Below are 26536 nucleotides of genomic sequence, written 5' to 3' on the forward strand. Positions count from 1 at the left end.
CCTCGAGCCCCAGCATAGCCCCAAGAGTTTAGATCTTCTCTAATGGAGGCGATAAGCCCAATCAAATCTTGTTTGCCTTCCTTCAAACACACAGCGGTTCCTGTGATTCCAAATCGCTCAAGCCACTAAGATGACAAGAGAGTTCAGGCCTTGATTCATATAGTCAGCTGCCCTAGTGGAGGCCACCTCCCACCAATCTTCAAAGGACTGCTCATCAGGTTGCGGAGCCAAATGTTGAAGACCAAAGCGTTGCAGTACAATAAACCAAGCTTGACGTGAGAAGACACAAGAAACAAGCAAATGGTCAATTGTCTCCTCCTCCTGGCTGCATAAGGGACAATGTTCAGGGTGTGGGAGTCCCTTCTTTGCAAGTCTATCCGTTGTCCAACATTTGTTATGCGCGACCAGCCACATGAAAAACGACATTTATTCGGCGCCCAGCTCTTCTATATTCTCTCCCACGACCGAAACTGAATGACCCCAGTGAACATTGCTTCATAAGCTGACTTAGCCGTATATTTCCCGTTAGAAGAAAATATCCAGGTGTGGGAATCCTCTGCCTCAGGCTTCAGCTCCACCTCTATCAACAAATCCCACAGATCAAGATATTCAATTAAAACAACTACTGTAAGTGCAGATCCCCTTATGTCCGCAACCCACCTCCCCTCAGTAAGAGCCTCAAATAATGTTCTTTTTCTTGCTCGATTAGAAATTGAACTAAACAGGTGTGGCACCAACTTATCAAGGCTCTGACTATGGAGCCATCTATCAGTCCAAAACAAAGTAATTTTTCCATTTCCAACTTCAGAAACAATGGCCACAGAGAAGAAGGCTTTCACTGATTGGTGCACTTCAATAGGGAAAAAAAACCCATGGCCTATCCGGCTCGGTTTTCTGCAACCATAGCCACCTCATTCTGAGAGCCCACCCAAGTTGCTGCAGCTGTGAAATACCAAGCACTCCCAACTCCACCGGCCGAGTAACCTTGGGCCATGCGACCAAGCAATGGCCTCCTTTCACATCTCTCCTGCCTTTCCAAAGGAATCCCCTTCTGATCTTGTCAATAGCCTTGAGAGCCCAAGGGGGCAGATCTATGGCCATACAAAGATAAATCAGCATGGAAGTAATCACAAATTGGACCAGAATTCTCCTTCCTGCTCTTGTCAGCAGATCAGCCTTCCAACCTGGCACTTGATCCGAAATTCTATCAATGATTGGTTGGACTTGGGCTTTAGTTAATTTGTGCAAGGATAGAGGCACACCAAGATATTTACAGGGGAATTCAAGTAAGGGAAGGAGAGTGTGTATCAAATGTTTGTCCTCTTCTTGGCACCGGATAGGCAGCACACTACTTTTTTCCATGTTGGTTTTTAGGCCGCTAGCTCTGCCAAATAAGCTTAGGATATCCATTGTAATGTTGATGTCATCGCGGAGGGCCTAAGAAAAATCACCACGTCGTCCGCATAGATGGAGATCCGATGCTGCAAAGCCCTTCTAGCCAGTGGCTGCAACAGACCCTCTTCAGTGGCCTTTCTGAACATAAATCTCAGAACATCCATGACTAGAATAAAAAGCATTGGGGATAGAGAGTCCCCTTGCCTCAGACCTCTTTTGTACTCTATTTTTTTTCTCCTGGATCACCGTTAAGGATCACTTGAGTAGACGAAGAGGATAGGAGGCCGCTAATAATGTCACACCAAATCTGTCCAAAACCCAAGTTTCTCAACACCTCCATCAAGAAAAGCCAAGATACGGAGTCAAAAGCCTTAGTTATATCCAACTTCAATAGCATCCTAGGTTGCCTTTGCTGATGGAGGAAGCGAGCAGTTTGTTGTACTAACACGAAGTTGTCCTGAATGAAACGCCCTTTAATAAAGGCGCTTTGCATTGGGGAAACCATCTCATTGAGTCTTAAAGCCAGGCGATTAGCTAGGATTTTTGTGATGAGCTTGGCAAAGGAGTGCACCAAACTGATAGGCCTGAAATCTCTGATACTCAAAGCATCAGAGATATACCTGGTATACTTGTATATGAAATAAATACCTGAGGCTTGACGATATTTGCTTTATCGAATAGAAACTCCCCCAATTCAAAAGCACAGCACACGTTATTATTCCAAAAGAAGGCGGAACATTATCTGATTGCTTGAGGTTATCTGTCGAATCTGTTAGTTATTCATTAGTGTTTTTTTACAATAAATCATATCAACATATATTGTATGAAAATTATACGACTACACAATAAGTTTACCACCTGAATTTCTAACATCTACAAATCCCAATAATTATCTGTCCCTAAAATTACGTTAAAGACAAAAGTGGATTCTTCCAATCTTCCTATTTCTTTCACTTCTTCATTATGCCCTTGCACCTCTCTGTCTTTGTGAACTGGACTAATGAATTAGGCCTTGTTTAGTTCTATTTTTCTTTTGCAAAATAGACACTGTAGCACTTTCATTTGTATTTGATAAATATTGACCAATCATGGACTAACTAGGCTCAAAATATTCGTCTCGTAAATTATAGATAAACTGTACAATTAATTAATATTTTTATTTATATTTAATGCTCTATGCATACGCTGCAAGATTCAATGTGGATTCGATGTGACGGGATTTTCTGCAAATTTGTTTGCGAACTAAACAAGCCGAATAGCACGCATGGAGTAGATTCTTCCATCTTTCTTTTTTCACTTCCCATGATGCCCTTGCACATCTCTCTATCTAGTTCGTGTCTTATACTCACAATTATACTCATATGAATTAGAAGAATGTGTCTCTATCGATCGTGTGAAGTTTGGTTCTAAAACGTATTCGAACAAACGATGCTGTCATTGAATAAAGCTTCGAGCCACAAAATTATCCAGGTGGTTAGCATTCCTACGCCTCCTTTCATGGCTGACCAGGATTCGTCAACACCATTGAATTTTATGATTATCCAATAATATAGATTAATTTTAAAAAGCTGTAAACAGATATGATGAAACTTTTTTTGTGTCATTCGTGTCCCTTCCACCCAATGACATGTACTTCCTCTATTCCAAATTATAAATCGTTTTGTCTTTTTTCATACATCTATTTTACTGTACATCTAGATATAATAATATATTAAAATATAGCAAAATGAATGAACCAAAAAATCAAATCAATTTATAATTTGGAACATAGAGAGTAGGTTCGAGCCACTCTAGTGTCTCTCCAGAGGGCCAGTCAATATTCTGACAATAATATTGGATGTTCTAATTATCTATATTGGTCGTCTATCATCATGCGTGACTTTTTGTGTCATGAGGATATTTTCTTTCTCTATTGCAACATATATATGGATATACTTCCTTTGTCCCTTTTATCCGCTCTTCTCATTTTCCAAAAAATCAAACATACTTAACTTTAACTAAATATATAAAATAAAATATTAATAATACATAATTAGTATTATTAGATAGATAGTTGAATCTAATTTTATAATAAATTTGGAGATTTATATATTTTCTACAAAGTTGACATGAATTCTGAGGATGACATTTAAATAGGGATGGAGGTAGCATCTTATAGGAGTATATAATATATAAAAAATATGCTGTGTTACCTACACTTATGGATTAAGACACATGGATCATAAAAGATGATATATCTTTGCGAAACTGGCCTTGTTTAGATCCAAAATTTTTTTGGATTTTGACACTGTAGCACTTTTGTTTTTATTTGACAAATATTATCTAATTATAGAGTAATTAGACTTAAAAGATTCGTATCCTAATTTACAAGTAAACTGTGCAATTAGTTATCTTTTTTTATCTATATTTAATGTTTCATGCAAGTGCCGTAAAATTCGATGTGATGTGGAATCTTGTAAAGTTTTGGTTTTTTGGGTGTATAAACAAGGTCTAATTGTTTCGATTTGATGTTGTTCGCGCCGGCCAAGCGTGCCCCACAAGGACTTCCGAAGGTGGGGAAAAAAAGAAATGAGGAAAGAAATTCACGGGAGACGGGAGCAAGGCAACCGAGCACGGACGCGTAAAGCCAACAGTGGGGGGACCGGGGGAGCACGAGGAAACCGAGGCGACTGGACCCAACCCGAGCTTTGCGGCGGCGCTGCGTTCACGGTGCCGGATGATGGGCGGCGGGCGGGCGGCGGACAGCCAGCCGGCGTCCTGCTCGTCCTCGTCCTCGTCTTCGTCCTCGCCGTCAGGCCCCTCGACCGGCGCCCCCCGCGCTCACCGAAGCAAGAGGCGGCCCGACATCCTCAACATGCTCATGGTAACTAGTAATAAGTAATAACGCAAGCTTTGTCTCTGTTATTCCTTTTGCGTCCCCGGCGCCGGCGCCGGCGAGCCCGGCTTGGCGAGGACCTTTGACGGGCCTGCTGGCTGCTGCTACTGTGCGTTCCGATTGCTAATTTAGGAAAGTAGTTTTTTTTTTAAAAAAAAACGATTTAGAATAGTACTACTAGCTTTCAAAATCGTGGTGGGGTAATTCATCAGCGGGCTCGGAGTGAGTCGTGCGTCCAGGAAACGACGCAACTTCGGACTTCGGATTTGATTGCTCCAAGCGTAGCACGGGGATCAATAGTAGCCCGGTGCCTGGCGATTGATGAGGCCCGTGGAAGAGGAAGAGGATGCAAGTTGGATTTTTGCCCAGGTGTGCAAGTAGTACTTAGCATGTCCAGGACTTCCTGCATCTGATGCAGTACTAGCAGCGAACGCTAAGCAGCTACATACAGGCCGTCACACCCCAATAGGGAGAGAGCTTGGTTCGGAAAGCATTTGGTGTGGATTATTCAGTCCCAGGAGCAATAAATTTATGTTTTTTATTAGTTCGAATTCTATACTTTCTGCTACCCACCAGAGGTTCTGAAGTTGAAACTGGAATATAGCCCTTTCGGTGTTATGCATAGATACAGGCATATAGCACCTCACTGAGTATCATATTGGTAAAGGTCTGTGTGGGTTCCATTTATTTATGATAGGACGATTGGATTATGATGAATGCCACGAAATGTTAGTTTGGGTTATGATGAATAACTAAGTATGTAGTGATCTCCTTGTCAAGTGTTGTCTACATATGGAACTAGGGAAATGTCCACATGGCCATCTGGATTTAACCATTTCTCCACTGTCCTTTTTCTTCAGGGTACTGATTATTGAATGAAACTTGTACTCCAGCTGTGTGCTTTCTTTTGGGCATACTCATTTGGTCATATCATGAACCTTTAATAAGGTGGACTGCACTAAAAGTTCTTACTATTCTGAAACTTGCAGCTCCCATTTTCTATTTTGCCCAACTATTACCAGACCTACCTTGGATTATCTTCGATGATTTGCCTTATCTGCCTATTGCATCTAGCTCCTCCAAAACTAGTGGCGCAGCTAGCTAAGGTGACCTTATTAGTGGCTGAACAACTGCTGGGAGGTCGGAGTAGGGGACTGGGTTTGCCACTGGTAGATGGTGATGAGGATATAATGATGAAGATTGTAATTTTGCAGCATGATAGAAGTGATGGCCTGTATTGGTGGTGGGACTGGTGGGGTTATAATGGTGAAAACAGCAACTTTTCACTTAACAGTAATGATGGTAGAGTAGTGACAGAGGGAGCCTGTGGCGGTGATAGGTGATATGTAGTGGCTAGCTAGAGGATAGATAGCAAAGAGGTGAGGTGACTTTGGGATCTGAACTGCCAATTAAGTGGAGTTCAGGGATAATTCTTTGCACACCTTCACTAAACATGCAATGCTCCTTATAATGAGGCAGCCGCCCAACAAATTGTGCTAACAAACTGGTAACAGAAAAATAATCCTCGAACTGAATAGCTAACAAACCAAATGACTAACTGAGGAAGGAAATACATAATCGGCCTGGTTCTGGCCATGCTTTGTGTTTGTTTTCTTGCTTCTTGCTTGCGTAATCCCCACAAAAGTGTCCACAACATAGGTGGTGCAACCATTAGCATTTCGAATATGAATTAGAATAGTCAGTTTCATAAGTCTTTTTTACATTGTAAATTTTCATTGTATCGTAAATAATAACCTTGTGATAATTTTGATTGAATATCCTTTTCTTATTGTTGTTTCAATGCTTTTACAAAGTGCTAGCTTTTTAAATAGATCTCTTGTTGTAACTTCTTTTTCTTCCGTTTCTATATGTACTGTAAAGAGTGCAGCATGTCTCAGTTCATCATCTTCTGATACTGGAAAAGGACAAAGCAAGTTATCAAGCAACAAAGTAACACACGGATTCCACTTAGTGGAAGGAAGATCTGGCCATGATATGGAAGACTACCATGTAGCAGAGTATAGATATGAAAATGATCACGAACTTGGTCTTTTTGCCATTTATGATGGACATTTGGGAGATAGCGTGGCCAGTTATTTGAAAGTTCATCTTTTTGACAACATACTGAAAGAGGTAAGCTTTACACTTGCTCTATACTTTCTGTGTAAACATGACATGTACTCCATCTACAAATGAAGCTTCATTTTAATGGAATCTCAATTTATGTTATTTTCTCCACAAAGATGCTCATCCAGTTCTCTTTTATGGTGTTTGCAGCCTCTCTTTTGGTCAGACCCTCAAGAAGCAATTAAAAATGCATACAGCTCTACAAACAAATATATTCTGGAAAATACTAAGCAACTTGGACCAGGGGGTTCAACAGCAGTCACTGCTATTGTAGTTGATGGTACAGATATGTGGATTGCAAATATAGGTGATTCAAGAGCTGTTGTGTGTGAAAGAGGTACTGCTAGTCAGCTTACTGTTGATCATGAACCCCATACCACTAATGAACGAAAGAGGATCGAAAAACAAGGTGGTTTTGTCTCTACATTCCCCGGTAAGCATCTAGTTGCCTAACTCTCTCGTCATTGTTCTATCCAATTGCCATGTAAATTGTCTCAATACATTTTCTAGTTGCTGATAGGTGATGTTCCTCGTGTAAATGGCCAACTTGCGGTTGCAAGAGCATTTGGTGATCAGAGCCTCAAGGCTCATTTGAGCTCAGAACCTGATGTTAAGCATATAAAGATAAACTCAAGCATAGAATTTGTCATACTTGCCAGTGACGGGTTATGGAAGGTATGCGCTTTCCTTGCGTATTTCACTTAATGTTGTCACCTTCCCTATATAGTCCAAGATTTTGATATCCAGTCAGAATCATCTTCTCCTAATTATTTCTTTTCTCCTTGTTTACATTCACTCTCGTACTGTGTTATCGGTGAAGGTAATGAAAAACCAAGAAGCTGTTGATCTGGTAAAGTCAACCAAGGACCCGCAAACAGCAGCGAAGCGATTGACGTCTGAGGCCCTAGGGAGGATGAGCAAGGACGATATCTCATGCATTGTCATCCGTTTCCGATGCTGACTGACTCCTGCGTAATCCAGCTCATCCATTGAACCTTTTGCCTTAAGCTGCCTCTGTGCATCAGCAGTATTCTCTTTTTTCCCCATACCTGATCTGTGTACATTGCAGTTGGTAGCGTCTGGATCTGTTGCAGCTCAGGATCAGATTGGTGATTGGACTTGGACAGGTTCTTGACCAAAGAAAAGAAGAATACTGGGTGTTCATTTTTTTTTCTGTGCATATATATACAAGTTAGAAGCAAATATATGTACAGTTGGACTGGAGACAAAAAAAAAAAGTACGGCTTACAAGACAAGTGAACGGAGTACAAATTATGTAAAGCTTATAGACATATAGTAGCTGGATTATGGCTTTTAGTGACTCTGTGTGTTTGTGGTGTGGTGTGAATTTTTGTGTGTTTATGTGTATTTATTTAAGATAAAGTTCCGTTGCCATTCAAGCACGGAACCATGCGAGATCAACTTCAAATTACATTTTCCTCTACTTTATTTTTTTATAAAAAAACTTTATCAGAAATAGCATTCTCCCTTCGCGTATCCAGGTGGCAACAGAATGCTGGATAGCAGGATTGAAGGTTTCCTTTTAGGACAAAGTTGAATTGTTTTATACCGTCATCAGCGTCCGATGTCCCATGAAGCTAACGGCAGCTTCAAAATTTAGCCAAGAACATCTCTAACATTCTTTTAAAATTTTACTCTCTAAATCATTATTTAGAGTTCTTTGCATAAAAATTATTTTTTTTATTTTTTTCACTCTAACAATTTTTTTATATCTCGTACACACTATAGGCGATTCGTGTAATTATATATATACTCCATCTCCATGATTTTCTATTGCAAAAACTTACTCCCTCTATTATAAATCAATTCTTAAAGTTGTTAAGTCAAGCTTTTTTAGGTTTAATCAAATTTATAGAAAAACATTAAGATTTATGAGACCAAGTTATTATCATTAGATACATCATAAACTATAATTTCAAAATGTGCATTTTATGTCACAAGAATTTATAATTTTATTCTATAAATTAGGTCAATATAAAGAGTTTGACTTAAGACAGCTCTAGAGATTACTCAATCCACGTCAAATTATAAGACGTTTGACTTTTTTAACACTAAATTTGACTATTCATTTTATTCAAAAATTTGTGCAAAATATCATTTCTTTTGTCATGGCTTGGTTTATTAATAAAAGTTCTTCAAGAATGACTTAAATTTGACTATATTTGTACAAATTTTTTGAATAATACGAGTGGTCAAACTTGAGGTCAAAAAAGTTAATCGTCTTATAATTTAGGATGGAAGGAGTAATTTATTTAGGAATAAAAAGAGTATTGCAGAACATAGATGGGTTTCATGTAAGCAAATCCGCCCTTTTTATGATAGCTTTAAAGATCTCCTTAAAACAATTCTCTAAATTTAATTTTTTTAAGAGAAAAATAGAAAAATAGCGCTTCAATGGCAAACTCTCTAAGGATAAGTACTTGGTAAATCTCTCCCTCAATACATAAATACATGTGTGTGTGTTTTCTGCAATTGCTATCCCTCCGAGCACTCCCTTCACCATGGTCGTCGCTCAATCCCCCTACTGTCTTCCCTCTTACCATCCGGTTATCGAGTTTTATGAAATTATTGAAAAACAGGAGCTCTATATATTTTTATTCATTTAGCATAATTATTGGTTTAGTTACCAAGTAATTCTTAAGGATCTTTTGGAGATGCTCTAACAGTGTTTGTGTCCTTAAAACAACTTCTAATTCGTTTGTTTGGTAAAACAAAAATAATCCTCCAACAACTTTGTATCCAAAATCACTAAAGATAAGACCTTAGAAATCTCTATCTCGAATCATAATAAATACACATGCGCATTTTGTGGTTGCTATCTGTTTGGTCGTCTCCTTCCCTACGGTTTTTTAGTGTAATTTCCCCCCTCCCATCCGGTTTTCAAGTTTTAAGAAGCTACACATTAGAAACTATTGAATACTAGTATAGTGTCTGTGGCACGCCAACGATAATTTTCGATAGTTTAAGGCGTTGTATATATATCTCATTGCAATATGTGTGTATACATGTACTTGGAGTATGTATGTTTGTTACATCGCTGAGCGCAGTGCGTCCCTCTCCTGGCGTCCCCATTTTTCTGTGGAGGGCTGGTAAGTAATAATCTGAAAATTCATATATATGTTACTTGTTTTGATAATAGAGTGAGGAATGGCAACAAAACATCACTAAAAAAAGAAACATGCTCTGAGAGGTAGTATAATGTACATGTGGATTTCTCATTTAGTATGTGAGTCCTTGCAATTGCCAGACCATGAATAGTAGACAGGAGAGAAAACAAAACTGAATTGCCCCTTTTAACATGTATATAAAACTATGCAGCTTGCATTTGTACACCCAATTCAGTCATTCAGTCTATCAGTTTTTTATTCATTCAGTATGTGAGTCCTTGCAATTGCCAAACCATGACGAGAAAACAAAATTGAATCGCCCCTTTTAATATGAATTGACAAGACACGGATCCAACATTTTGGTTTGAACTTTGAAGAATCAAAACACAATGACAGACACCCAAGCATAGACTTCTCTCAAGAAGAGACGCCTAAGCACTGCAATAGATGAACAGGGGGCAGCAAGCAGCACTGGGGATCTGCGACAAAGGTAAAAGTGTGGAGGTCTGCATGCACACAACCCGGAAGTACCTTGACAAGATTCTCATGTTTCACTTTACACGTTATATTTACTTTCTCAAATAAAACAGGTTTCAAGTGTTGCTTTTTCTTCAGGTGTACTTCCATGGTAAAAACCTCTATCTCTACAAATTAATCATCATACTTATTTGGAGATATACAAGAAAAAGAGGACTACTGAGTGACTTATAAACATACTAAAAGGCAAATGAAAATAAACTAACTAAACAACACACTGAAAATGATATCAAGAATTCAATGGCATGAGTCTGCAAAATATTATAACTGATAGAAGTACTTGGAGATACTTTTATTTTATTATTATATCTTTATCCGGTATATGGTCGGCGGGCCGGCGACCAATTCTAATGGGGCGGCTTATCTATGTGCTAAACAAACTTGGATATGCGTAGACAATGGCGCTACTGCCTTAGCCAGAAACCTAGCTCCGCCTTGTCTAAAAAAAAAAAAACTAACTCCTTGTATAATCACCTGCGTTAGCAGCTACTCTTTTTTTCTTTTACAAAATAGACATTGTAACACTTTCGTTTGTATTTGACAAATATTATCTAATCATAAATTAACTAGACTCAAAAGATTCAGCTAGTAAATTACAGGTAAATTATACAATTAGTTATTTTTTATCTATATTTAATGCTCATGTGCCGCAAAATTTGATGTGATGGAGAATATGAAAAAAATTACAAAATTTTTTGGAAACTAAACAAGACCTAATATAAGCAAGTTGCTGTAAATACACACATCTCTTTCCACTGCTCGATATCATCATATTTTTTTGCTGAAAAAATAAATCAAAAAAACACAAAATTAAGCCTACTGGTAGGACAAATTTAAAACAAAAAGCTAATCAAATTGAGCTAAACTTGTACACCTGGTAGGATTAGGATAAGCTAAGGTCTTGTTTAGTTCTAATTTTTTTTTATACAAAATGAACATTATAGTACTTTCGTTTTTATTAGAAAAATATTGTCTAACTATGGATTAACTAGACTCAAAAGATTTGTCTCGCAAATTACAGATAAACTGTACAATTAGTTATTTTTTTTATCTATATTTAATGTTTCATGCATGCGCCATAAGATTCAATGTGACAAGAAATCTAAAAAAAAATTTTACAAAATTTTTTAGAAATAAACAAGGCCTAACACAAATAGAGTGACAGAAATCGACTGCGTGCACCCGTGTCCTGTTGGTCAATTTGTCAAAAGCCAAACAAACTTTTTTCCGTCACTTGCCTGCTGGGATTCATCTCGTCCGTCCTTTAGCCATCCAACGGCTGATGCGTAAGGAGTCACGGCATACTCCTCTATTATAGGAACATATAAAAAAAGGAATTATTATACAGGTGGGCCCCACTGCCTCTCACCCTCACCAACCCCACCCCACGCCCAACCGTCCCCGCCAGCAAAACAGATCGATTCTCGAGGGAGACGAGCGCCGCCGCACCCGACCGAGTCAGAGCCGAGCCAGAGGCCCCCTCCCCGCTGACTCAGCTCCTCCGCCGTCGCCGGACGCGAAGCAAGTGTAAAGCAACGCACCCTCCTCCCCCTATCCTCTCTTTCTCTCTCTCTCTCTCTCTCTCTCTCTCTTCCCCATCCGCTGTTTCGTTCTGTATCGGGTTGGGCGCGGCGGACCGATCGTTCCGGTGTGTTTGTGTTTGTGTCTGTGGGTTCAATTGTTTCTCTGAGCCTGAGCGACGGCGACGGCGACCGAGCCCTGATCTTAGCTCCTTCTGGGCTGGGCGGGCTGAGGTGGCGTTCCGAGCGCCCCTAGCCCGGGGTGGGATTGTGGTCCGGTTGTTGCGGTAGCAGCTTGTTTTGCCCCCAACATTTCAGGGTCGAGTGCTGCAGAGGTAGAGGGTGCCAATCCGAATTGGGGCCTGGCCCGTGGGGAAAGGGAAAGCACTGGACCCGCAGTACCTGCTGCTGCCATTTCTTGCCCGGAGTTGTTGCGCCTTGGCTTTGTCGTGATCGTGAAATTAACATGTTGTTGCCTTACGGTATGGGGAACAGTGCTTTGCAGTTCCTGTTCATGAAACCGCTGTACTTGGATGGTTTGAAGGATGGAATTGAGCTTGGATGTCTATCCGTACTAGATTGATGGAACGATTTCTCTTTTTTCAGTGTGTTACTCTGTGGGCCGTGCTTCTTGGAAACATATTCATCCATCAGTTCCTACTTGCTTCGCTGAAAAAGTAGAGGGTTGAAAAAGTAAAGCAATGCCAAAAGGTGTAAAAACGTGGAAACCTTGTTGGTTCTTGTCGCTGTAGGTGGGAGTCGATAGCGATTGACATAATGGCATTGGGGGCATTGGGATACGTTCTGGGTTCTTGTATCCTGATATTTCGATATTGTAGGGTGCCATTAACATTGATGAATTTGACCTCCCTATACCTATTACCAGTTTGTATGACTGCAAAACCGTTGTACTGTCATGTTCTGGATATGTTTTCTCTATGCCCGTTACTACGATTATTGGTCCCTCTGGTGGCACCTCTACCTTTTTTGTTCAATGATGAATGGATGGCTAACAGACATCATTTGGTTTTCTTGCTTGTAGGAGGACCACGGAAGCATTAGCTGGGTGAACTCACTCAAAAGAGGCAGGGAATAGTGCGCTAGTTTGAATGGCTGCTACAAAGCTGCAGGCACTTTGGAACCACCCTGCTGGTCCCAAAACCAGTTAGTTGCTTTCTGGACTTTAATCTTTTTCTACTTTTCTTTGTTAACAGTGAACAAAAGCATCCCTCATTGCTGGTCATGGCCATCACCATCTTGCACAGTGACAAGCTGTATAAAGACTGGCAATGGCCATCACCATCTTGCACAGTGATCTCTTCATAGCTTGTGCTTACTTCAATATATCAAATTATGCATGATCTGCATTCCTGGTAGTATTTGTTATCACACTGTCCTCTAGATGGGAAATATAATTTTGCTTTGTACTGCAGAAATGCAAAGAATGCTCCAATAAAAATGTCCAAACTTATTTGCATTCATTTGTCAATAATGTGATGCATGGTGTACTTAACAAACTATCCCCACAGCCTCTAACTTCAAAGCTGACCTTCATTGCAGTTCATTTCTGGGCGCCAACATTCAAATGGGGTATTAGCATTGCCAACATAGCCGACTTTGCTAAGCCGCCTGAAAAGATATCTTACCCTCAGCAAGTTGGTATGGCTAAGCTACCCAATCAGATTGAGTTGTCTCCCTGCATTTCAGATAATATGGACATTAGTTAAAGTGCATTATTGTATAATTCTGGTATGTTTACTCTCTTGCATGATGATCAGCTGTTACATGCACTGGACTCATTTGGTCAAGGTACAGCTTGGTTATTACACCGGTAAGCCATCAGTTTGTGGTACTTGTCCATTGGTTCTAGTTGTCCACTGAAATATGCAAGGTGATATGAGCTGTATTTGATCTTAATGTTTCTTGCTGTAAATATATTGGTTCTTCTATTAATCTTCTCATGGTGTATTTCCTAATAAGTGTTGATATTCATTTGCTTGTATAGTTTAGGCTTGATACTTCTGTGATTCTGTCTTCTCCTTCACACATGTTCTACAAGATTTGTCATCTCAGAGAACAACAATTTCTTGTTCTGATGTGTTTCGACTCGACATACAACAAAACATTTTAACCATACTGATTATCTATATGAAATTTCTTGTTCTTAGGAGTTTGGACTCTTCATAGACAATCAAAACATTTTTTTCACTTTGCTGATTGTTTATATGACATTGAAATGAGCTCATAGTTTCACAGTGAAATTATGCATGCGTTGTGTTTTTCATAGCTGAGATAGTATTGATGTCCTTACATCTGGTTTTCCCATTTGATTGCCTGATATGTTAATTGCTGAGATACTAGCCTTGGTATGTTAATCGGTGCTTACCTGATTGCCATGGAATGTTATCTTCTTGCAGAGAAACTTGAACCTTCTCAGTGTTAATGTTGCAATGGCGGGTACAGGCCTGTATCAGCTTTCACGGAAGATAAGGTTTGTCCCAAAGCCAAGCCAGCAAGTGACATGTTGTTGTTGATATGTTGTGTGAAGAACATGATTTACTTAACGATATCCTTTGCAGGCAAGATTACTTCTCTGATGAGAAGGATGCTGCTCCACAACTGGAAGCATAGATGTCAGCAGACAAAGAATAACGGATTGGGAAGTCTGCTGCCTAGGAGTCTACTCTTGATTTTTTTTCTGGGCAGGCAAAGAATAACGGATGGGTCATGTTTGTTTTCCTGTTATTCTGAAATCATGACCAGGTCAATGTGGAAATATTCTGCCAAAAAAGAAAACCCATAAAGTAATCTTTTGTGCACTTTTTGTGGGAACAAGTCATGCAAGTACATGGTTTATCTGTTATCCTTTTGTTCTCTTATTTGGGAGCTCGAAATTGTTTGCCAAACTGATTGATCAGAACCCAATGTTTAGATATGTCAGTGTCCTTCACCGTCTTCATTCATGATCATGATGAAGTTGAGCTGTTGCCCCTGGAGAGCGAGGTCACTCAGGTAGTGGTCTCTCTTCAACAACAACAGATAGGATCATCGCGACTCCGAAAGCTGAGATGGAACCATCCTATCTCAAGGTGTCTCTCAACCAACCACTACCTAAGTGAACAACCGGTTTCTTTTCTATTGCAGGTAGTCTATTTCTAATTAGTTTCGGAAATTTCTTAATTTTAGAATTCCATATAACAAAACCTGCATAAGAGTCATACGGTATGGAGCCAGCGTCACACCTCTCATGCCGTATTTCATTTGGCACAAATGGCGCCATTTGGTATTTATTACCTCTATCCCAAATTATACCTAAGTTTTGTGTAAAAATAGTTAAATTTAAGTTATTTTGAAGAACTGTTATTAATAAACCAAGCCACAGCAAAAAGAAAAACGACATTTTGTACAAATTGTTAAATAAGACGAGTGATTAAACTTGGTGTTAAAAAGTTAAATGTTTTATAATTTGGGATGGACTCCCTTGCTTCTCTTATTCCGTCTTAATAAAAAAACATGGGGTGTTACGTTCTTAAAGAAACTAACTGAACCCTATCCAAGATTCCACATCTAGAATGCTAGGTAGGAAGATGTTCAATTTCAGGCCTTGTTTAGTTCCCATTTACAAACTTTTCACCCCCATCAAATGTTTGGACATATGTATGAAACATTAAATATAGATAAAAAATAACTATAATTATACAGTTTACATATATTTTGTGAAACAATTTTTTTAAATCTAATTAATCTATGATTGAATATTACTATAGTTGCAAATGTGTTACAGTATAAAAAAACTTTTCTTTTCATGAACTTAACAAGGCCTACGTCAACAAGATACTCCGTTCAGTCTAGTTTTTTAGAGGACTCCCAATGCAGAAACCATCATAGTTTTTATAGACATTAATTATGGTGCCACCTAACCATTTTGTTGATGTGACAAGGTAGTTATTGAAGAGAGAGAGCAAAAATTATAGAAAGTGAGTCTAACTTAGAAACCATGTCTACGCGAGATCCAAGACATGAAGTGATATGATTGGTTGAGAATGGAGAGAGAATGAATATGATTGGATAACAAATTATTGTATAGAAACTATCCATTGGGACCATAATTTCTATACATAATATAGGTATAGAAACTATATGTGGTTTCTAGCATTGGGAGTGCCCTTAAGCGTGAGTAGAATTCTAGTAAATACCAAGGTGAACAAATAGAGAGCTAACTCGGCGATGGGATACCCGGCTAGAATGCCAGCGTGGTTGGCTACACCTGAGTCCGTATTTATTTAATGCAACCCTAGCACCTATAAGTATTTATTAGTTGCTCAAAACACATCTGCGCCTAAGGGCACTCCCAATGGAGAATTAATGATGATTTCTATCTTTATTAAATGACTTGCCAGCTAAGCAAAAAACTGATTGGGCAGCCTAATTAATGAGGAAAGAGATGAAAAACTGAGGAAACCGTTTTCTACTGAGGAAACGACGTCGTCCCTAGAACCAAGGCATGTAGAAACCACGATTTTAGCGTTGGGAAGAAACTAGACGTTTCTATCGGCCCGTGACGGCTGGCCAGCTGCCGCTGCATGCTCGCTCGAGCAGGGTGCACTCTGGTTTCGCTGGCCGCGAGTTCGCCGATGGCCATCGGGCGCTGCTGTTGTGCACACTCACAATGGCCACCGCGCTTGCCCGCGCCACTCTTGTGCACGCTCGCCGGCGGCGCCGCTGCCCTCCCGCTCGCCTACGGCCACCGCGCTCGTGTGTCAACCCCTATGCGCGCTCGCTCAAGGTCGCACACTCGCCGGTGTTGGCGCCACCACCATGCTCGCTGACAGCCAACGTGCTCATCCGCGCCACCGCTATGCGTGCTTGCTGCCGCCGTTCTTCGCCGACTTCTACGCGCGACGAACTCGCTCTAGTTCACGTACGATCACCATTCAGGCAGCGGCCCATCCACATCGTCGTCAGACCCTCAGCTGCCTCTATATGGGCTCGGCGCTTGCCCGTGTGCAGCCCTGATGTAGCTTGTGTGTATATATGGCCATCGGGCCGTGCCGGCTCGACATGACACCGGGCCACATCGGGCCACCGTGCCTCACGGGCCGTGCCGCCCGGCGAGCCCGGCAAATTTCACCGGACCGTGTCGGCCCACAGCCCGAAGAACATCCAGTGAGGCAGTGAATCAGTCATCAGTGATTAACTAAGACACACAGAAATACAGGATTTACAGATTCACAGATCATGAGATCAAAGAACAAGACAGATTAAAGAGATAATATAATTAACTTTATTGAGCTGTTTTGTGCAATGCTGCCTCATTAAAAATCTTGCTAGGTAAAACTCACCCTTGTGAGAAACCCTAGCAAGGGAAAAAGAGTGCAGCCAGCTCCAAAATGTGAAGTGTTTAGGACTTTAGGCTATCCTATTACAAAATGCCAACTGCCAACTCAATGTTTCAAAACCGCATGTCTATCACTCTATCCTATTAGGCTATTACAAGGTCAACTCAATGTGACCAACAATCTCAGACTTGAAGTTGCAGTGCAGACACCAGACAGCCAGACTTCAAAAGAGGAGACCAAAAGCTCCTGCTGTCCTGCACAATGTAAACAGGTTCTTGTCAAATTCTTACTCATTGTAATAAGCTAAATAGCTAATTGCATCAATCTAAAGTTCTAAAGTTCTTACTCATATTCATATCAATGTCATCTTCTAAACAAATGTACTCCCGCTGCCGCTGCCGCTTCCTTGAGCTTGACCTCGTTCGTCCAGGTAGATGTTCTTGAATGCATCTACCAGGTCAATGTCCTCAGGTGTGTGCTGCTCCCTTGTTGCTCCTAGCTCCCAGTCCTTGATGCATGTGAGCATCTCCACATGCTCGGCAACAAGCGACGGCGCCGGTCCTCTAGTATCCTGGAGGTACAACTGAAACACGACTCGAAAGAAACAGTAGACATAGGGACAGACACGATATCTCGGGCCATAATAGATAGGATTGGATAGGTAAGCTTGTGATCACGCCACCAAAGGAGTATGTCAAAGGATTCCTCATAGCATGTGACAGGGTCACTGTCCAGGTAAGCACTAAGCTCACTAACAGCAGATGGAGTAGAAGAGGATGTGGGGGAACAGGCAGGGGAGTCACCAGGACCTCCAAAGATCCTTCCCCATGCCTGTTTTCTCTTACCAGCATGAGTTGAAGGGACTGCAGGCCTCTGAGACCTAGCTGCACCAAATTTATCTTCATACTTCCAAACATTTTAAACATTTCATCTTTGACTTCACCATAGTATAAACTATAACTACATCCAGTAGCCTTACCAAGGAGATCAAGTACATTATAGAAACCTTTCATCTTAGCTCTAGGATCAAGAATGAATGCATATGAATAAATGAGTGGGATTTTCTCCCAATATTTAAGGAATTTAAGTTTCATAGGAGTAGCAATGTTTCTGAAGCCTGTATCTTTTTTAGTTTCTTGCAAATGCTCAGCAATGGCAAGCAAATGGTGCAACACAAGTGGAGCAGTGGGATAATAAACACCAGACAAAACAACAGTACAATCATAAAACAGTTCCAGGAATGCCATGATTTGCTCAGCATTATGCCAATGTTGTGGAGTCAACAAAGTAGAACCATAATTAGAGTTAATGAACACATTGAATACTTCCTTGTATGGCAGCAAGTGCTTGAGCATCAAGTAAGTAGAATTCCATCTAACATCCATATCTAAGCCAAACTTTCTAGGTCTAAGACCCTGAGCATTGCAGTAATTCTTAAACAGAGCAATTCTTTGATTAGAGGAATTTAAAAAGTTGATTGCAGTTCTGAAATCTTCAAGATAAGTTTTCACTCTCTTGAAGCCAGTTTTAACAATCAAGTTAATGATGTGGCATGCACAACGTTGATGCACAAGCAAGTATTTCACTTTGTTTGGATTCTCTCTTGTAGGTGCAGGGTAAGAACCCAAATAACCAAAGAAAACAGGTTGTAGAATCTCATGAGCTCTAGTATTAGCAGAAGCATTGTCAAGAGACACAGAAAAAATCTTATCCATCAAACCAAACTCATCGACAACACTAGCAATCCTATCAGCAATATTTTCACCAGAATGTTTAACCTCAATCAACCTTAAACCAACAACTTTCTTTTGTAACTCCCAGTCTTTACTAACATAATGAGCAAAGAAATGTAATCCTCCTTGGCATTACCAGACCAAATATCAGATGTCAATGAAACAGAGGATGCAGCAGGCAACACATTTTTCATAAGCAAAGTACGCTGTTCATCAAACAGTTTAGACATATCTCTAGTGGTGGTCTGCCTAGAAACCTTCTCAAATAGAGGATTATGAGCACGTCTTATATAATCCTCCCAAGCCTGTGTCTCACCTATCCCTAAAGGAAGGTCTAACCTAGCAATCAAACGACACAACTCAATGCGAGCAACCATAGGATCATAAACCCAGTTTTTCAAACCATCAGGATTTAGAGCAAGTTTAGATTGGGTCATTTTAGCATGATTCTGTTTTTTCATACAGGATTTCATGTGCCGTCTCAAATGACCAGTACCATTACCAGATCTAGCAGTGTACTTCGAACGACAATGCTTACAGATTGCAGCAATTCTAATCTTATTCGTCGCATCCTTAACCTCGTGAAAGTACGTCCAAACAACAGAAGTTTTCTTACCAGAGGTGGTTGAGGTACCTCCAGTGTTAGCAGGGCCGGCATCATCGTCGTCCTCGCCGTCGAGCTCGATCGGCTGGTTGCCATTGATGCCGTCCGAGCCATCACCGAGGTCGATGCCGAACAACGCAGCTGCGTCCTCACGCAAGTCGTCGTCGTTCTCATTCTCCATCTCCCGCTCGTCGTCCGAGTTTAGTGCTAGGTCCTCACCGTCGACGAGGGGGCGGCGCTGATCCGCACCGGCCCCCTGCGTTGCGAGGCCAGCAATTTCACCGGACGACCGAGACTGAGACTGAGAGAGCCCTCCAACTCCAGCACCGCCCCTCGACGGGCGCTTCGGTGGCCTGGCCATGTTCGCCTCCACTCCAGAGGAGGAAGAGGCGGCGTCAGGCACCACCAACCTGCCAAGAAATGGCGAAGAAGAATCAGAGTCAGAGAACACCGAGAGAAATGAAGTTAGGGTTAGGGTTAGGGTTACCTGTGCGACCGGAGCCCGGTGCCGGAGCCGGAGAAGAAGCATCAGAGAAGTAGAGAACACAACAAACGACGGCACGCGGTGGCGGACGTGGAAGATGCACACAAACTCACATGCTTCACCGGAAAAATAGAGAGAAGTGGAGGGGAAAGGAGGGAGGGACCGAGGGAGGAGAGCTGGAGAGGATATGTGAACTCAGCCCTCAGGCCTCAGGCGGCGGAGTGGAGGAGCGGCCAGCGGCGGGTGGCGGCGAGCCGACGAGGCGACGAGGTGGAACCGTGGAGGAGCAGCGGCCGGCGACGGATCGAGGAGACGAGGAGACGAGACACGAGAGGGCGAATGAGCGAGCGATTGCAGCGCGGCGCGGTGGAATGAGGGAGACGGCCAGACAGGTTAGGGTTAGGGTTAGGGGGCGTCCGCGCGCGCGGCTTATATAGTGGCCGGGCCGGCCTGTCGGGCCGCTATTTTAGCCGGGCTGTGCCGGCACCGTGCCACGGGCCGGGGTGGCGGCCCAGGCACGGCCTGGTGCGTCGGGCCGGGTCGGGCGGGCTGCGGGCCAAAACAGCGGGCTGCGGGCCGGGCCGCCGGGCTCCGGGCTGCATGGCCACATATACTTGTGTGCGGGCGGGCAAGTTCTTCATTACCTGGGAGATGAGTGATGAGTCACATGCGTGCGCATGGTTGTCCGGTGGCAGTTTGCGGTGGCGCGCATGCAAGCGGCCGGGCTGGTGGCGATGTAGGCACGCAGTTAGGCTCCCTGCTCGGCTGCTTCTCAAGTTGGTCTTGCTGCTCCTCAGATCAGAGTTGGGAGAGATGCGGGAGGACAGAGAGTATGGGATGATGGAGGAAGAGATAGAAATACAATATTTATTACGTGAAGATACTCCCACTGTGGAGTGTAGTTTCTAGGTATTAAATTTTGCTGACGTGGTTGTTGACGGTTCTTAAGTATTAATTTTAATTATCAAATAAACAAGGGAAAGGACCAATATGCAACCAACACCTAGAATTAGGGTTTGATCTGACAGAATTCCACGAGTTTTGTTGTTTATCTGTTTTGGGTTATCAGGAAATAAGGAAGAAAGGCCCACATGTCGGGATTACATAGAGATATCAACGCACCGCGCGATTTTCTACCATCTAGAAGACTCCAGAAGCCACGGGAAGAAAGCAGAGGCCGAAAGGGGCCAGGCCCAGGGCGCCCGCCCTGAGGACCTCGGCGCCCGCCCCCTGCTGGAAGTCTTTCGGGACTCTCTTCGCACACGATGTTCCACCGACCTAATGGATCAAGGATAATGTAGTACCACCTCGCCTACCGACCCAAAAATGCATAGAGGAGGAAGACTATATAAGGAGACCCCCCTGGCCCCTGAGAAGACAAGAAGTTATCATAGAGATTGAGGGGTGCCCTCGAAGGAAAACCTCTTCTCTAAATAATATTTCTTTTTAGGCTTAGCAACCAATGTAAGTAGAAATAGATCTTCTAGTTTCTACTAGATTGAGAGAGATAGAGTGGAGGTGTATATTGGAGGAAGCCCGGCCTGTCGGTGTCTACTCCAAGCTTGTACCTGCGGGATCAAGTTCTCCTAACCCGAGGCTTGCTCCTAGGATTCTTCAGTATTTCGACTTCTAAATTCTAGTAAGTTCTTGCTTTATTGTTCTTTTGGTTTATGAGTTTACTTTAATCTCTTCGCGTAGAGTTTAGAGTAATCATTGCTGGCGTAAACGTGGTGTTTAGGCTGGGGTACTCATAGATATTCCCTGACTAGCTAGACCGTGGTAGTAGCGAGGAACGTGACAATTCCGAGTTACCTTTGCAGACCATATCTCGTTAGCAGGAAGGATAGGGTTTATAGGTGCGGGTTGAACATCCTTTGTGGTGGCTAGATTCTGTTAGCCTCCCCAATACAATAGAACAGTAGATCATCCTTGCCAAGGTTAGAAGGAGACTACGGTTGCAGTCTTCTCTATTTATCACTCACATCGAGAACATTCTTTGTTGCCTAAAGGGTTAGTAGTAATAGACCGGTTAGTCAGATGCACTCTTTCTCCTAGTGGTAAAAAAATAAATACGATACTCTGGATAATTTCCCGGGTGAAGTGCTCACCGATATCCGTGCGCTTGCAGATCAATTTCTTATTGCGTTCCCAAATATCAACAGTGGTACTCTTGGATATTGCACCTGATTTTTATCACTGGGACTGCCCTAATGAATCAGACCTTTAGAAAAATGCTACAATGCCTTAGGGCGTCCGCAATAGTATTCAAATCGCTAGCCTATTTGATCTTTAGGAAGAATATTATTGGCTCTCAATGACAATTTGTAAATAGCTAGCTTAGGAAGTCGCTAGCTATTAGAAAATCGCTAGCTATTGTGGAGAGTATTGTGAGAGAGTTATTTCTAAAAGATCGTGCTAGATTAGTTACTTATGAGTCGCTAGCTATTTGATCTCTTTTCTCGATAGCCAATAAAAGTACTACTTTTTTATTATTTTTATACGTCATCTCGTTAGCTATTTGTAAAGTGCTATTGAGAGCCAATAGAATTCCTTCTAGCTAGCTATTTGATAACTATTGCGGATGACCTTACAACCATGGACGGACCTACAGTTGTGCTTGGGTATTCCCAGGCATATCCTACATTTTTAGAAAAAAAAATAATAGGTATTTGAGATATATACATGTATAATATACATAAGGTGTTAAAACTACGTTTCTCTATGTTTCTGGGTCATTTTATTCAGTAATTCACCTCTAACTCAAAAGCAGCCCCATAAGCCATGTGAATCCAGACGGTCCATGACTCATCTAATCTTCCCACTCACTTCCCCACACCTCCAAAATCCCAAAACCATCAGGCCTAGTTCGTAGGGGTAGGGCAGCCGCGCACTGACGCGCAGGCAGGCGCTTCCGCGACTCTCGACCGCTCGCGCCGCTTTCACCGCGCGCAGCCGCTCGCGATTCGCCACTGACCCGCAGGCAGGCGCTACGGCCTGTGCGGACGCTCGCGTTGCCGGCGTCCCTGCGCTACCGCTTCGGCGGCTCCACTCCCCGGCATCGGGCGTCCCCGCGCCGCCGCGGCCAGTCGGCCATGACGCCCCCTTTGCTTGGACTTAGAGGTAATAAAACTCAAACTCCTTTCCTTTTCCCTTTGTTGGTTCTATTAAATGTCATTTTCAATTGCAAAATAAAATCTATAGATATGCAATGCATTTGAATTACATGTATCTTTTATCTAAGTAGATCTAAACATTTTGTGTCGTTCATCCAAAAAAATTTTACCATGAGCATTACCTGCTCCTAATTCATGGGTCCGCCACTGCTTACGACCCAGAGCGAAGGGGTTATTTAGTTGTTGCGATCCTTAAAACACGTCCGCTCCTAATAAATCATACCTTTAGAGAAATGCTACGACACCTTAGAAACCGGACAGGAGGAACTATTTTGTTGCTGCAAGCCTCAAAACACGTCTGCGCCTAATAAATCGAACCTTTAAAGAAATGCTATGGTAACAGGACCAGAGTGAGTATTTAATTGCTGCAAACCTCAAAACACACCTGCGCTTAATAAATCGGATAATTAAATAAATGCTACAGCGCCTTAGGCCAGTCTCAATGCACTATAAACTAGGTAACCGAGCCACATAAGTTTCATGGAAATGAAACTCCTCTCTCATCTGATGAAACTCCTTATTTAATAACTCTGGCAAGTTAGAATTTTGCTTATGTGACAACTTATTTAATATGCATGACACTTTTATAAAACATGTATTGAGACTAGCCTTAGAAACAGGACTGAAGGGAGTATTTAGTTCCTGCAAGCGTCAAAACATATCTATGCCTAATGAATTGGACCTTTAAAGACGCCTTAGAAAACCGGACCGGGGTAGTTTGCTAAGAGTTCCAAGACTTGCCTTCTAGTTCTTACTACTTGTAGAAAGTTTCACTAGCCGTGGAATTATTTAATAGAAAACGTGTTTCAATTTGCGTTTTTTTTTTATCTAGAGCCTAAGCTTAACTATGGAATTGGTACCAATCTCCCAATTTCGTACAACACGTGTACGGGGAAGGGAAAATGGACGCACACAGCACTGGGGAGCTAAGTACCATAGGCTGCAATTAAAGACCCAAAAAAGAAAACCCATGAAGTAATCTTTTCTGCATTTTTTTTTGGGAAGTCATGCAAGTACATGGTTTATCTGTTATCATTTTGTTCACTCAATCTCTTATTTGGGAATATTAAGGGCTTGTTTGGCACAACTCAACTTCACTAGTAAAGTTATTTTTTTTCGAAAATAGCTTCATGAGCAACTTTCTAGATGAAGTTGAGCTGTTTTGGGAAAAGTGTTTGGTAAAATAGCTTCACCAACTACATTATGCATAGATGAGAGAGAGAGAGAAATGAGGGAGAGTTGCAATAAGCTACTTTTTTTCAGCTTCATCCTAACTCATGTCTTTGTGAAAGGAGAAGAAAAACAGCTTCACCTATAAAGCTGTTTTAGAAATAAGTGTTTGGCAAAAAAAAACAGCTCACAAACCAAACAGGCCCTAAATTGTTTGCCAAGCTGATTGATCATAGCCCAGAGAGATGTGGGTATCCTTCACCGTACGTACTCATTTTGTTATGATCATAATGAACCAGCTGAATTGTTGTTAACTTGTTATCCCTGGAGAGTTAGAGCATTCAATAAGTGAAGAAACAATTCCTTTTCTATTCCAGGTAGTGGCTGTAGACACCTCTCATGCCGTATTTCATTTGGCACCAATTGGCGCCATTTGGTATGTATTATCAGCCGGTCATTTCAGTTGCCGTGGAGATATATAGGTTTAGCAGACTGTCCGGAGAAGGGACGGGGCCTGGCTTGATCACAAGCAGAAAACTTGCCAGGAGACGCTGCACACAAAGCTCACGAATTGCTCATAGGTCCTGATCCTGACCGTTTCATGATGGATCGATTTACCATCTAGAACACGAAGGGACGCGATGTGGTATGTTTAATTTCATCAACGGAGTACAAGATATTGCTAAGAGTTCCAAGATTTGCTGGCTTTTTGGGAAGCGGTAGTTCTTAATTATTACTTCTTAGAAAGTTTCACTAGCCGTGGAATCTTTTAAGAAAAAACATGTTTCAATTTGCTTTTTTTAGGCCAGTCTCAATGCATAGTTTTATGACACAGTTACCAAGACTATAAACTAGGTAACCGAGCCACATGAGTTTCATGGAGATGAAACTCCTCTCTCATATGATGAAACTCCTTCATTTAATGACTCTGCCAAGTCAGCAATTTTGCTTATGTGGCACCCTATTTAATGTGCATGACACTCTCATGAAACATGCATTGAGACTAGCCTTATATCTACTGGTAGAACTTAGGCCTAGCAATATATGGAATTAGTATGTTCTCTCTTGCTATACACATAGTGAATGGATCTAAATAATACCTAGGCCTTGTTTAGTTCCGCAAAGATTTCGGATTTTGGCACGGTAGCATTTTCGTTTTTATTTGACAAATATTATCCAATTACAGACTAACTAGGTCTAAAAGATTCATCTCGTGATTTACAGGCAAACTGTGCAATTAGTTTTTATTTTTGTCTATATCTAATGCTTCATGCATGTGCCTCAAGATTTGATGTGACAGGGAATCTTGAAAATGTTTTGGTTTTTGGGGTGAACTAAACAAGGCCCTAGAGGAGTGAATATATGTATCTAAAAATTTCTATGCAAAACTCAAAGTCACTTGTCAGCAAGTGTCGGAAGTCCCCATAGTTTGGGTCGAAACTTCAGAAGTTCCGACGCCTACGGGAAATAAACTACAAGTGCTAAAATGAATTTTGTGAATCCAATAACTTACAACCCCACTTCCTAGTAGTAAGATAAAGCGTTGGGGTTGCTTCATTGACGCCGAAAAGCCTCCAATTCATAGATCGAGCCTAAACCCTAGAAAGAAGCTTGGGAGAGAGAGAGAGAGATACAAGTAATTTCAAGCAAAACCAACAACATCAAGCACGCGGGACATAAGGATTTATCTGAGATTTGGCAACCCCACAAAGGAGCTCCTACATCCTCGTTGTTGAGGTAACCATAAAAGTCGGAGTCTCTTTCATCTCCTTGCCTCTCTAGGCAACCACAAAGGTCACTTGAGCTTTCCACTAAATATAAACTTCCTAAGGCTCTTCCACAAGATGGAAGCTCTTAGGCGACGCCTAGCCAGCTAGGGTTCCAAGAACCAAAGAGTAATAGATGCAAATCCAACCGGCTTGACAAAGAAATCAAGTGCTCAAGCTTGCCAAAGTGATTTTCTCACTCAAACCACTATCCTATCACTCAAATCCTTAGGGGAATCAAAGTTAGGAGCAAAGGGGAAATGATAGGGGAGTCTTGAATTCTTGAGATCTGTTTTGGCCGAAGTTAGGTCGCAATGAATAAAGTTAGAAGAGAGGGGAGAGCTATTTACACTCATAATAGAAATCTAACCATTCAGATCTACGTCGAAAGTTCCGACGCTTATCTTGGAACTCCTGGCTTATGTCAGGACTTCTGGTAGTCAGAACTCCTGATGTAGGTTGGGACCTCCAACAGGCACAGACAGTCAGCCAGCTAAGATCTAGGTAAGCCAGCTAAGATTTAGGTATCGGGACTCTCGACTTGGGTCAGGACTTCTAACTATCGGGAGTTCTGACTCACGTCAAGATTTCCAACGATCACAGTCATCATACAGGCTAAGTGACTGGGTGTCAAGAGTTCTGACGGTCAGGAGTTCCAACTTACGTCTGGACTTTTGACACTAAA

At 41.8% G+C, this 26536-nt stretch overlaps 2 protein-coding genes across 2 annotated transcripts; both read left to right on the forward strand.

The window, feature by feature from the left end:
• LOC110437163 (probable protein phosphatase 2C 44) lies at nucleotides 3968–7829 on the forward strand. The gene is made up of 6 exons (XM_021465492.1): nucleotides 3968–4258; nucleotides 6152–6403; nucleotides 6548–6830; nucleotides 6918–7072; nucleotides 7218–7369; nucleotides 7467–7829. Exons 1-5 carry the CDS (start codon nucleotides 4112–4114, stop codon nucleotides 7356–7358), a joined length of 978 nt encoding a protein of 325 aa, XP_021321167.1. The 5' UTR covers nucleotides 3968–4111; the 3' UTR covers nucleotides 7359–7369; nucleotides 7467–7829.
• Nucleotides 11433–14476, forward strand: LOC8072160 (mitochondrial pyruvate carrier 4). Its single transcript, XM_002443996.2, has 6 exons — nucleotides 11433–11589; nucleotides 12625–12746; nucleotides 13143–13241; nucleotides 13361–13413; nucleotides 14000–14073; nucleotides 14162–14476. The coding sequence occupies exons 2-6, from the start codon at nucleotides 12692–12694 to the stop codon at nucleotides 14211–14213; spliced, it is 333 nt and encodes a 110-aa protein (XP_002444041.1). The 5' UTR covers nucleotides 11433–11589; nucleotides 12625–12691; the 3' UTR covers nucleotides 14214–14476.

This window comes from Sorghum bicolor, chromosome 7 (genome assembly GCF_000003195.3).
Source record: "Sorghum bicolor cultivar BTx623 chromosome 7, Sorghum_bicolor_NCBIv3, whole genome shotgun sequence".
NCBI lineage: Eukaryota > Viridiplantae > Streptophyta > Magnoliopsida > Poales > Poaceae > Sorghum > Sorghum bicolor.